The following is a 12,574-nucleotide window of genomic DNA, read 5'->3' as shown; positions in this document are numbered from 1 at the left end:
CTCCTATAGTTCACATATCAAGAGATGATTCTCTATTCTTAAGTACCAAGCCACTCTCCGGAAGCCTGAAAATGCTTAGCACAGCTCCTCTATTTCTTATATACCACAACAAACAAACTTGCAAAGGAGCTGGATTCTAAAAGCCAGTGCAAAGAAAGAAAGAAAGGCGAAGGAAAAAAAAAAAAAAAAGCAACAGCCCACACAGCATCAAATGCTGGTAGGCTCAGTGCTAAACAGCAGATGATTCTTACTGAATAACTGCCCTAGATTTTGCAAACAATACAGGGGACAAAAATAGAAACCCATTTACATATTGCTGTTAATAACTTTATTTATAGTGTCACGGCTAGAGTACAATAACTGCAGCCACGGCTTAACTTGAAAGCCATTCACTGTGGCAGAGTCAGATGGAGACTGTTTTCCCAGTCCTTATGCAACTGCAAAAAAAATCCTGCTGACAACAGCTGGTCAGCAGAGTCCTTACAAACAGACCGGACAAAAGTTAACAGTGGTCAAACGCAAAAGCAAATCATCCCCAGGATCACACTGGCCTCTGCCCCTCCTGCTTGCTTCGCACACTCTGTGGTTAATCAAGGACTAGGGAAGCTGGAAAACCCCAGCGGATGAATTTTCACTTCAGTCTGAGCCTCACGTTAGCATTTTACAGGCATAGTTGACTTTTTTTTTTTTTTTACTGAGAAATACAGACAGGGCTCAGGCTAAGTCAGCAGCTACAGCAGAAAAGGATGTGTCCCGCATTTAGGAACATCCCTACCACATCTGCGCTGCCTGCTGGATGACTCTTGCCAAACCTTTGCTGGGAACCCATACTGCAGCCAGCTAAAACTCCCCAGCACACCAGCACATGTTTAAGGAACAGGAGCACACACAGTGACTTGCAGCCTGTATTCTTTGATATTCTGCAAAAGCCTGCTATATATAAATACATGGAGAGAGAAGGCAAGCAAGGAACCTGTCTGTTAAGACCCCCCTGCATGACAGACGTGAGCAAATACAGGTCTGATTTTCTCTCTGCCTGAATCTAGCCTGAACTGGACAACAGGCTATATTGGATAAGAAACAAGGTTGCCCTCAGGACCTTGTGCTGCAGCTGCTCATTATGTATAAAATACTTGGAATAATTAGAGGCAGAGGCAGGCAGCACCACGCTCTGCCCTGCTGATTACGGTGCTCCCCGTGACATGGGACAGTGGGATTCAAGACGCTGCTGCAGGGTTTCATTCTTTTGTATGAAAAAAGGAGAGTTCACAAAAGAAAATGAGGACTCCCCATTTGGTTAGCAGTTCTCCTAGAAGATGTGGCCTCAGATGCCCTCTTGCACATGGGGACACTTAGCCTGGATACCCAGCACAGGCATGTGGGTCGAGCCTCAGCGCTCCCAGATGAGGAGGGGATGCCTCATCCCTTGTGTCTCTTCGGGCCCTCACTACTTTGGCGTTTTACTTTCTGTCACCCCGAACATCAACTGAATTCATTAATTTCTCTGGGTTTCCACCCTGTGATTTAGCGCTGAGTCCCTCTGCAGCCACAGCATCGTGAGTGGCTCCCAGCACAAAGCGTGAGTGTTTGCGCACGCTCCCCGCTTGCAGCCTCTGCACTGCTCCTCTGCAGCCTGGCCGGAGCAGAGCCCTCGTGGGCTGCTCATTAGGATGCTTCTGCAACAGGAGCCAGGAACGTCTGAGCTCTCATCAGCCTCTCTACCAAGTCAAATTAAACGAAGCAGCCACCCGCAGCCTGCCCCATGGGACTGAGCGGTAGCCGTGGACACTCACACAAGGGTTTGTGAGTGGAAGGCCCTAAAAAATGCAAGGAGGTGCTTCCCAGCAGTGCACGTTATCCAGTGAGATGGCTTACAATTTGTCCAGTTATTAGTAGTCCAAGAAATTCTGGGTCTCATATTTATAATAGAAAAATAAAAAGCTGCGGGACATGACAGACTGACGGAATACAGCTTTTATGATCTTCCACTAGAAATGATCCTTAAATCTGCAGATAAAATAACCTAAAAAGACATGAAAGAACACATAAAAAATCATTTAAATAAACCAGGGAATGGATAGGTGTAAGTGAAGTACAGTGATCTATTAAATGCTAATGAAGTTGGTGTTATTTGGTGTTACTCTGTATTACAGAAGCGCAGCCCTGCATGATTCTCAGCAGAGATGACATTTCACAATGTGTGAGCAAACGCTGTCACCCTCCTGTGCTGTTCTCAGAATCCCAGGTCCCCCCAGAATCCCTCATTTCATCCTTAAACACAACTTTAGTTTTGTACTGTTGTTCGACAACACTATTTTTCCTCCCTTTTTTTTTTTTTTCCAGCTGTTTTTAAGCTTTGGGAGAGTACACCATTTTCAGTTTATTCCTGCCATCATTACGCACTTCCAAGGAAAAGGAGCTCAGCAGGAAAGTCACAGCTGCAATTTCAGGCTTTGTGGGCTTTGCAAGAGATTTGTAATCGCTTCTGATTTCCGTAACAAAATTTTACTCAGTTTGCAGCTGTAAATGACAAAGAGCACTGGATCTTCAAAACTGATTTTCACTTACCATTTACGTTTTATGATACAACTTTGTCTTACATCGGACCTGTCATCTTAAACTGCGACCTGCAGGCTGCTGCTCTGCAAAAGGCAAGACTCTCAAGGAAGAAAGGCACAGAAAACGTGGTTTCTTTCTCCTTTTTAATTAAAACAAAATAGAACTATTAACTCAAAAGGCCTCTTTTTCTCTTTCCTGGAAAGAAAACAAATCTTACAAAGGAGCTTACAGTAGTTTTGAATATAATCCAGAACAAAAGGCTCCAAATGAAACAGAATAATTATACTTTTATGGATCACCATTTGGCTCCTGTTGTGGCCTGATCTGTAACTTGAATTGCTCCAGTTCCCCTGAGCAGAAGCCAAAATTTTGTTTGCTTTGTTCTACAAGTTGATTCTTATTAGCTCATTCTTTGCAAACAACCCCTGCAGAAAGCAGCAGCACGTTGGTGTGCATGTTTGCAGGGTCGGAGGCTCTCCACCAGCACCACTGTGGCACATAACCGTCCACTATCTAAAATAGTATGTGGCTTTTTTCCATTTTCTCATTGCCTTTTCTCCAGCCATTCTAACAATTGCTAAATTTGCTCCTTGCTTTCCAAGGTTTTTCGGTCTTTCCTGTCATTTTTGCCTGCTACACAAATATCCCACAAGCTCCGTGACATGTCTCTCATCTCCTTCACATCCCAGGATGTCACAATGCCTCTCTCCAACTTGCTACTGCATTCAGCACTGATGTATGGGGCTGCCAGGCCTCGGAGATAGCTGAAATTAAGTGCTTGTCAGAAGAACGAGGGTTGTCCTAGTAACGTCCTATTAGCAACGCATTCCCCACAATGAGTGTGAAATAGTGCTGATGTATTTATCAGACTCTGCAAAGAATTCTTGTTAAAGCTAAAAAAAAGCACCCAAAACAACAACCACAAAAGAAAAAAAACAACAACAAATAAACAAGTGAGCTGTCTTCGTTGGTGGATCAACAAAAACTCTCTCTATTGTACCTCATTTTTAACAAAAAATCCCAGCTGCCTCACACATTCAGCCTTCCTCTTCATTTGGGAGGGCAAGTTGTGCTTCCAGCAGCTGAAGGGGATGAACAGGGATTTATGGATGAACTTACAGCTGAACAAAGCTGTGGTCATCCAGCCTTCTGCGTCACCAGCCATTTACTGGGGTGGTTTCTGCCAGAGGAGGGTGGGAGAGAATATTTTGCTGATAGTCACACAGATTGAAGCTGAACGTGGTGGAGCACCCAACACAAGGAGTCGTTGCACCATGTCTTGGGGGCCAGCTCTGTAGACCTGGCGTTGAGGGAGCTAATTTCAAACCCTGAGTATCCTCATATGTATTTAATGGATTCATCTAGGAATGGCAACATCCTTAGAATTTTTCGGTGCCTTTGAGGGCCTCAGGTACTTGCTAAACGTGTTCAGCAACAGCAGACAAATATTCCTGCTGGCTAAGGATCGGGGAAGAAAACACACATATTCCTGTATTTTGCTGACTTTTAAAAAAAGATCATTGATCAAGCAGAGCTAATGCAGGCATTTCTTTGTGGTTTACGAAAATTATTTGCAAATTTCCAATTCCTCACAACGTATTTGCTCTTGCAAATCCTTAATAATCGCACCATTTGAAACTTTGTGCATCTTTCAAGGTCTTTGTAACAGAAACACAAATGGACACAGAAAAATCTCAGATTTCTAAAAAATCACCTCCATCATTCCACAAAGCCAATGCCCTGTGAAATTCAAAAAAGACTCTTTGGTCTTTTTTCTCCTTTGCTGTTCTGTGCAGTCCTCGGGCTGCTTCTTATTTCTGTTTAGCTGTCTATCTGAAGCGACCTGCTCTTAGCCTGGTCTCTTATAGAAACACCATTAAGGAATCATGCAGTTTACACAGTCAGTACCAGCCTGTTCCTAACTTTTTAACCTCTAAGTTTCAAGCAAAAATAATAAAAACTTGAAATTTTAAAGAATACACTCTTATTTTCAGAGAGTGGAGGACAGACTCAAGTTAGCAATGCACTAACTTGAATCACAGGATACCAGACCTCTCAAGAGCTCTTCACCACTAATTGGTTTCAGCTTTTGGCTCTTCATTATTTATCCAGTGTAAAAATGATATATACACCAGTGAAAACAGATGCATGCATTAGCAACAATTGTTGAGGGGTGTGAACATAGTAGCAGACAAGAGAAGTTAACCCATCCCCATTGAACACTGTGCTTCTCTTTCAGCTTCTGTAAAAGGAGTGCTTTAAATAGTTTTGCAAAGTTCAGTGCATTACAGAACAAAGAAGCTTAACTGATTTTTGCTTTTCAATCATTATAGTTTAAGAAGGAAGCAAAAAGGTAGGATGATTTTTACAAGAACCTCTTCAAATATTATATAAACTCAATGTTCTTAAAACCACTTTGCATGTTAACTACATGACGCAGTAGGTGATTAAGTAAAAGTTAACAAAGTCTTTATAACCAAGCCTCTATAAAAGTAAAGTTTTGGTCATAAATGACTCTTATGATTTTTATTTTTTTTTCCCTCAAGGTTACTTCAGAACAGAGAAGATTGGAGTTGGATTTGCTTAATAAACATATATATAATATATATGTATGTTTACTATACATTCAATGCATTTGTTTTTACTATCAGGGCAATCAGCAGTGAAACTTGCATTTTAAAAAAATGTAATTTGTTTCTAGTACTACTGAAGAAAAAAGAGAATTCAAATAACCTTGATGAGCTGAAATATTGCTCTGTAAACTTCTGCAGGCACATTCATTATTCTCTCCAAATTACTATTCACAGTATTTCATCATTAAAACATCTAACACTCTTCAATCCATCACCCTGTGAACTTCACAGACCCTTGTGTACACTCAGAATAGCAGGGTGTGAATTATACATCACAGGCTCTTCCTAATTGCTGCTGGCTTGCTGGTGGCTGCAGATCTGCAGTCACCTGGCACGCTGCACTTCTGGGATGTTGTCTTTATTACAACACATGTGTTTAAGTAATGCATCCAGCGGGGTTCCCTGCAACCAGTTATTTATCTGTTTTGTTCTTCGGAGGGTACAAGACTCTCATGCCCCTATAGGCACCAGGGGTTCCCAGCAGGGACCAAGATCACAGTGTATTCCCAGTTCAAAAAGACAGATCTGTAGACAGCCAGATGAATGCTTAAGCAAGTTAGCATGTATTTGTTCTTCTTAAAGGCTGCTGTGCACATACGCAAAGAGGCAGATTCAATAAAATATATAAACATGCGCTATTTTATAGCTTAAAAGTTTTCAGGACGGAACCATCAACACACATATTGAAAAGAGGGAGTGATATTTGCATGAAATGCCTCCCTGAATATTAACGTCCAAGCTTATTGCATAGCTCTGATGTCAAGTTCAGATGTAATAATGGCTGTAAAATAAAAAAATTCCTTTCTTTACATGTTTTAGCTTGAATGCCTTTCTCCAAAAGACACTGATTTCCCTCTCAAAAACAACAAATTGTCTAGGAAGAGTCAAGCATTTAGTGGTAAGTGCAAAGTAATTCACTACCACCCATGGGTGAAAGGGACTTTGACATTTCCTAAAAACTACTGCTATCTTATAAAAAAATCATTAAATTTTCTGGAAAATTAAAAAGCTGAGATTCACACCAGGCAGACACAGGTGAAGTACCCAAGAGCTGGCTCTTGACAGAGAAACAGAAGAGTTCCTGAAAAAGTAAAACTCACTGCTGTCACTTGGGGAAAGGCGTGGGAAGGCTGATCACTTCCCTCCTACTGACTTTTCTCAGCCTACAACCTGAACCAGAACTAATGGCAATTAAATGAGGAGGACACCTGAACCCACACAAAACCCACACAGTTTCCCCCCACCTACCTCCAAAAATAACTTGCTGCTACATGTGGGCATAGGCCTCATATGAAGAAAAACAGCAAAAGTTCTTGCTAGGACTTGATGCTGGGAACCAATCAAGCAAGCAACCCATGAAAGCATTTCATAAGGAAATGGAAGCTCAGTGACTGGCAGGGAGAGCATGGATGAAACCTGATTTTAGGCTTCTCCCCACTTAATGCTGATCTCCTCATCTCCAAACATAAACCATATATTTCATTCTCCCAAAACGGAGGAGAAGATGAGGAAGGAAATTAATTATATAGCAAATATATAAGAATTATTGGTGCTGCCCTTCCCTGGCAACAAGGCTTTGCCTAGAAATTAAAGCTTTGGCTGAAACAAGGTTATTTGGGGAATTTTTGAAAATATCCAGAGAAGAACTGTAACAAATTTATACACTCCACAATGTAGTTTTATTTTTTAAAGATGGTAAAATGAAACTGCTTTTTGCTTAGCTTCAATAACATCTCATGAAAAAAAAAAAAAGTATGAAAACAGAATCCAGATGAGCTCCTGAACAAAACCAATTGGCATAACTGCCCCCAAAGACAATCTGATGTCTGACCTGGATTTGAGAGAACATGCCTCATTGTAAACCCATTTGGCATTTCAAAAGGCATGTTTCTTTTAGCAAGTTGGGAAAAGTATCCTCATGCCTGTACTCACCAACCAGAATACACCATTAAGCAGCACACTGCTTTGGCACTGGTATGTCCCGTTACAGCTCTATTCTGGGAGCACTCCTACTAGCTGCAATCAGAGCCCAGCCTTATACTGCTATTTATATTGAAAACTCCTTTAACCCCAAGAAACATTCATACTGGATGTCCTGTGTGCAAGGACAGTGGCAGGAAGAAGGAGAAGGTTGCTTGTTTAGTTGAAATTATTGCAAACCATAACATACAATTACATAGCATCTTGCAATCTAAGAATTTAATGCCCTTCATAACCAACTAATTAAACATCAAATCACCTATAAGATGAAGAGGTTTAGCTGACATGGCCGACTGAATATCCTGACACTCAGCCAAAGTGCGACTGTTTGGTCACTTTTAAGGGGAGAATTTTTGGTGTTAGAATGTAATTTGATCAGAAGACTAATTAAAAATGAGTTTCATTTACAAAGCCGAAAGCAAATGGACTGTTTTATTTCTGCAAAGAGTTTGGTTTGAGTTGTCAAGATGTTTAGAAAACCATGAGATCAGGTTAATGTTGTTGAGTACATGATTCATAAGAATTACGTGAAGGGTAGAAAAGAGGAAACTGTCACTTTCACCATGCTTGGATGCCAGCCCTAAAATAAGCTTGAAACAGTTCATCAAAGGAATTTCAATGACAAAGCCAAGCTTGATCCCTTCACAGAGGACTTCAAACTTTCTTTTATAGCACAGAGATTACTATATTTGGCCAAACCTAGATAACATTAAAGCCACTATCACTGCAGCAAGACACTATAAATAGCTACAGTAATGTAAAACATTTAAAATTCCGCCTAGGAAGCATTTCAGATAAACAGTATTATCTATGCGTATTTTAAGGTTTCTCTATCAGACATAATCTCATTCATGATAAAGTGAACTGCTTTACTTATATAACTCACCTTGTTTACCCAAAATTACTCATATGGTCTTGGGAACTCCTTTCCTGATTGCATTTGACAATAGACTTTATATTTAACACACATACGTGGGAAAGGTCATGTCACGCTCTACGGTTCTCCATTTGTCAAAGTCAATTCTCATTCAATAAATCAGGATGGAAAATGGTTTCGTTCCCCATTCAAAGGTTCTGTTCATTTGCATCTCAAAAGAGAATATTAACCCCAAACCTCTTCATCTTAGTTTCTTCATCACCCTAAATTCTTCAGAACGTAGTCTTGAAGCAAATTTTGCTGCCAAAAATGACAGGAAATTATATTTTCATTGTGGATAAATTAGTCTCTGAACTTTACTTTCCATAACAATAAGCAGGAGATTATGAACTCATTCACAGGAAGCCCTGATAAGGTTCTAAAAAGATTTGCTTTTATCCATTCAGGTCAGACAGGCCACTTTACTTCTGCATAAAAACATCACCTTTCCCCCATAGAGATAACCTAACCCCTAAGATAAATGTAACATAGTAAGCAATATCATGGCAGACCTGCCCTTATGAAAGGATCATGTCTGTGTTTTACAGGCCTACTCTTGGCAGCTGGGAGAGATCTTTCTACATAGTTTGTATGTTAGTTAGTTTTGTTTTGTTTTTTAAGGAAAAAAAGTGTGTAATATAATATCTGAAACCAAGCATATCACAGAATAACTGGTCATTTCAAAATAGAAAGAAAAACCACACAGCAACTTGACATAATTTTAGCGTAACATTTTCTGCTGGTAGAGTGGTTTGAGTTTGTGTTTTAATTTCAATTAGAGGTGGTCCCAAAAGCCCGGGCCCAATCATCCCTGAAAATTGAAATATTTAATCTCGTCTGGCACAGGATTTTGCAAACTTCTTCTCCCACACAGCATGTCAAGGCAGGCTAACAGAGCATGGCTCTGCTCCTGAGCCTCCTGAGCTCACAGGGACAGAACAAAATTCGGCTGGATGGAAACCACCAGTGCCAGGCAGGCCCAGGGGCTCCACGCAGACTGGGAAATCAGTGAGCACCTTGAACATCCAGAAAAATGAAAGCTCTTGAACTCAAGGTTCTATGAAAGAAACTTAAAGGTTTAAATCAGCAGTGAACAAAATTTCCCATCCGTCATACTTTCATTTACAATCTGCCTTTTTAACTAACCTGGGAGAGTGGGAAACGAGAACCGTTGCATACAGCCGCTGGTGGAGGGAGACGCACACCTCTGCACACACACACGGACCTTTCCCACCTCTGAGAACTGAAAGGAAATGCTTCTGCTCATAAATCATTAGCAGGAAACCAGATTCAATGGCTGGGCACAGCACCCTTGCGTCGACTTCACATGCTTCTCAATTGCCTTAACACAATAACCTTTAGCTCATAAAAACTCAGATCTTATGACATTTTTGAATACTGACAAAAACAAAACAAAATTGCTTGGAGTGTTCTAATCTCAAAAACCTCCCCTTGAGCATTTCCCCATGAAAAGTAATGTGTGCACTTGCTTTTCTTCAGCCAATTCATTAATCCCCATCATGGAGGCACTACCCCCTGCCACCAGCGTGTTTCCGGGTGCATGTAAATGCTTCAAAACCATCCACAGTAAAATTCCCACCAGAGGTGGTTTCAGAGCACCCAGGCAAGAGCAAAGGCTCCATGCTGAACTCCTAGTGTGAAATGAGTCATTTGTTCCAAATCATGTTTCCTTTTTCAATATTCATACTTAGTTATTCATTTCCCTAAAGTATTTGAAGATGAGATGTTCCTATGTTACCTTCTCTTTGTTTTCAGTACATATGGGTAAAGGCTACAAGAAGCCATTGTCTGGCAGAGTGAAGGAACTAAAGAAGAAAAAAAAATATGCATATATTGAATACCATGCTTGTTGTGCATTTGCTAATTTAGTATATTATTTTTAATTAGTTTTTATTTATTTGGTGATATAGTTAAAACAAAATTTCAAAGAAGTATCATCCAAAAGAGATAATCACTTTTACTAAGATTTGACTGTACCGAATGACTTTTAGACCTGCAAATAATGATATATGGAAACTAATGTGGAAGAATATAATACCATACTGATTAATCTCATGTCATATCCAACAACTTGCATTCAATTTGAATGTCAAGCTGACCTTTAAGTACTGGGAAAAAAAGTAATTCCTCTATTAGGAAAATACACAAATGCCATCTATCATGAGAAATTTACAAACCTACTTGAACAAGCCAAGTGCTATTAAGGAAAAATCGGATGCAAAGACAAAAAACATCTACTGTAACACTTATTCTGCTGTGGGCACTCTGGGAGGCCTCTTCTGCTCACCTTCATTACTGTACGTATATTCTTTATTTTTCATTACAGAACCATTAAAGCATTTTACAGGTGATAACATTTTTGTCTTCAGTATTGCTAGGGGATCTTTATCACTTTGCCCAGTCACAATCAAAACCTAACCTATAGGTCCCTCTTCCCAATTTTCTGCTTGTACATTACCGCTCTACTCCACTGCTAACACTAAGGAAATGTCAATTTGCTGCAGTCTTCAAATGCTTCAGAATTTTAAGTAAATTTTACTGCATCATCTACTGGAGATTACGCAGGTGCAGTATGTTGGAGATGCAATAAATCCACTTTTATTTGTTGAGCACTAAGTATCAGAAAATATAATTCACCAACATACTTAAAGCTACGTAAGAGAGAAGGCTACACAAGCAGTTTACAAGAAAACCTCTTATTTGAAGGGAAGAGGGAGGGAGGAATGAGAGAGATTCTCCGACCCCAGCCCCGTGTCTCAGTAGAAGTATTTACAGACTTACAGAGCTGTTACACAGCATCAGGACCTGGCTTGGCAGAGACAGAAGTCATTCCCAAAGAGGCCAGGTACAACAGCAGAATTAAAATGTGTCAAGATTAAGTTAAACTACTTTTCATTGCAGCCCATGAAGATATCAAGCTACATCAACAGCAATACCAAGTACGAGTTCATTCCCTCTTCTCTGGGAAGTGGACGCAGGGAACCTGGTGATGTGCCGAAGCTCATGGGGACAGACTGCCCCAGCAACACGGACTGGCTGTGATTCTGCACCACTTCCCAGACACCAGACATCCATTTCGTCCCCTCATCCAGGCAGACCAAGGAGCGACACGGCCTTGGGTGGCTGACTGGTGACTGAGCAGGTGCCAAGGGCTGCTACTAATGGACCCCCTGCTTGTAATTACAGACTGGCAGGGACTACTCCAAGTGATTTTAACCTCAGCTGGTCTCTGCAACTCACCCCCTGGAAAGCGCTGTCAATCTTTGACTTGCATCCCTTCAATGCTTATCAGAAGGGTGCTTGTTACTGTCAAAAAAATATCCAAACTCAAACATTCCACCTTTTCAAAGCCACCGAGATGCAATCGAGGAAAAAGAGAAAAAATAAAGAAGCTAAGGAAAGAGATCAGTTAAAGCTGCTTATCAGATGAAGATGTTGCAGACATGTGGCAATCCTCCTCCCGTCCTATAAACAAACTTACAAAAGTCAACTGGTGGCACTTTAGAGCTTTTACACTTATCTTGAATTAAGTGCTGCTGTCATCTTCGTTCCCAGGCCTTAAGTGCTAAGTACTGGGATGGTCCCTCCTCCCCTGGCAGCTGGGAGATAGGCTGCTCTTCTTACCTGACATTGTCATGCTTCTGGATGTAGATTTTATGAAACATCATATCTTCCTGTTTGGCATTAATGTCAGCTTTCATCTCCATGGCAACATGTCGAGGAAGTACAGAGAGCAGGAGCCGCTCCTGTGGAGTCAGACAGATGAAGCAATTAAAACACCTGCTGCCCAGTTAACAAACACGCTTTGCTCCGCGCTGGGGAGAAATGAAGTCGTCAGTTTGGGGAGCGAAGAGTACAACCAAGTGAAACCACATCCATAAACCCAGCAGTTGACCCTCTGTCAAGGCATCTGCAATTCTGTCCTGACCCTGAAACAATAATTCAATGATTTTAGAGGGGAAAATATTATTTTTCATCCCAGCTGCACTGGGCCTGTGATTAATGCCAGTTCTTGCAAATGAAGGATCCATGCAACTCAGAAATTGCACATACGCATTCCTGGAATGATTCTGCTAAATGATACCATCTGACCTTCCCCACAGCCTCTCCACACCACCACAAAGTCCTCTTTCACACAGCCCTACAGGACTGACACCCCAACACCCTTGGGCACCTTCTACAACTCCTTCCTTTCCCATCTGATCATCTAGGCACATTCCCCCAACAGGCACAAACCTGTTCTTGGCAGATAACAAGTCAATAGGAATGCCCCAATAAAACTAGCATGAGAAGTTAGCCCAACTATGCAACGCGGTGTTATACTTCTACACCTAAAACCACTCCTAGTGCCCAATTGAATTAAGACCTGTACACCCACCCACTCACCTACAAAAGTGTTTCCAATAACCACCTTCTGTCATCAGCATTTCACTGCTCTTCACCCTCCCTTGAAACAACTAAATTG

General features: G+C 41.1%; 1 protein-coding gene across 2 annotated transcripts in view; it reads right to left on the bottom strand.

Annotated features, from left to right (window-relative positions):
• Positions 1 to 12,574, bottom strand: part of ADCY5 (adenylate cyclase 5) — a 216,048-nt gene that overhangs the window by 74,478 nt on the left and 128,996 nt on the right. For both annotated transcript variants that reach the window (XM_040562145.1, XM_040562146.1), the window contains exon 3: positions 11,734 to 11,855. In XM_040562145.1, the coding sequence (XP_040418079.1) occupies positions 11,734 to 11,855 (122 nt within the window). The remainder of the gene's footprint in view (positions 1 to 11,733; positions 11,856 to 12,574) is intronic.

This window comes from Cygnus olor, chromosome 6, assembly GCF_009769625.2.
Source record: "Cygnus olor isolate bCygOlo1 chromosome 6, bCygOlo1.pri.v2, whole genome shotgun sequence".
NCBI classification, from domain to species: Eukaryota; Metazoa; Chordata; class Aves; order Anseriformes; family Anatidae; genus Cygnus; species Cygnus olor.
This window is presented reverse-complemented; position numbering and strand designations above follow the sequence as displayed.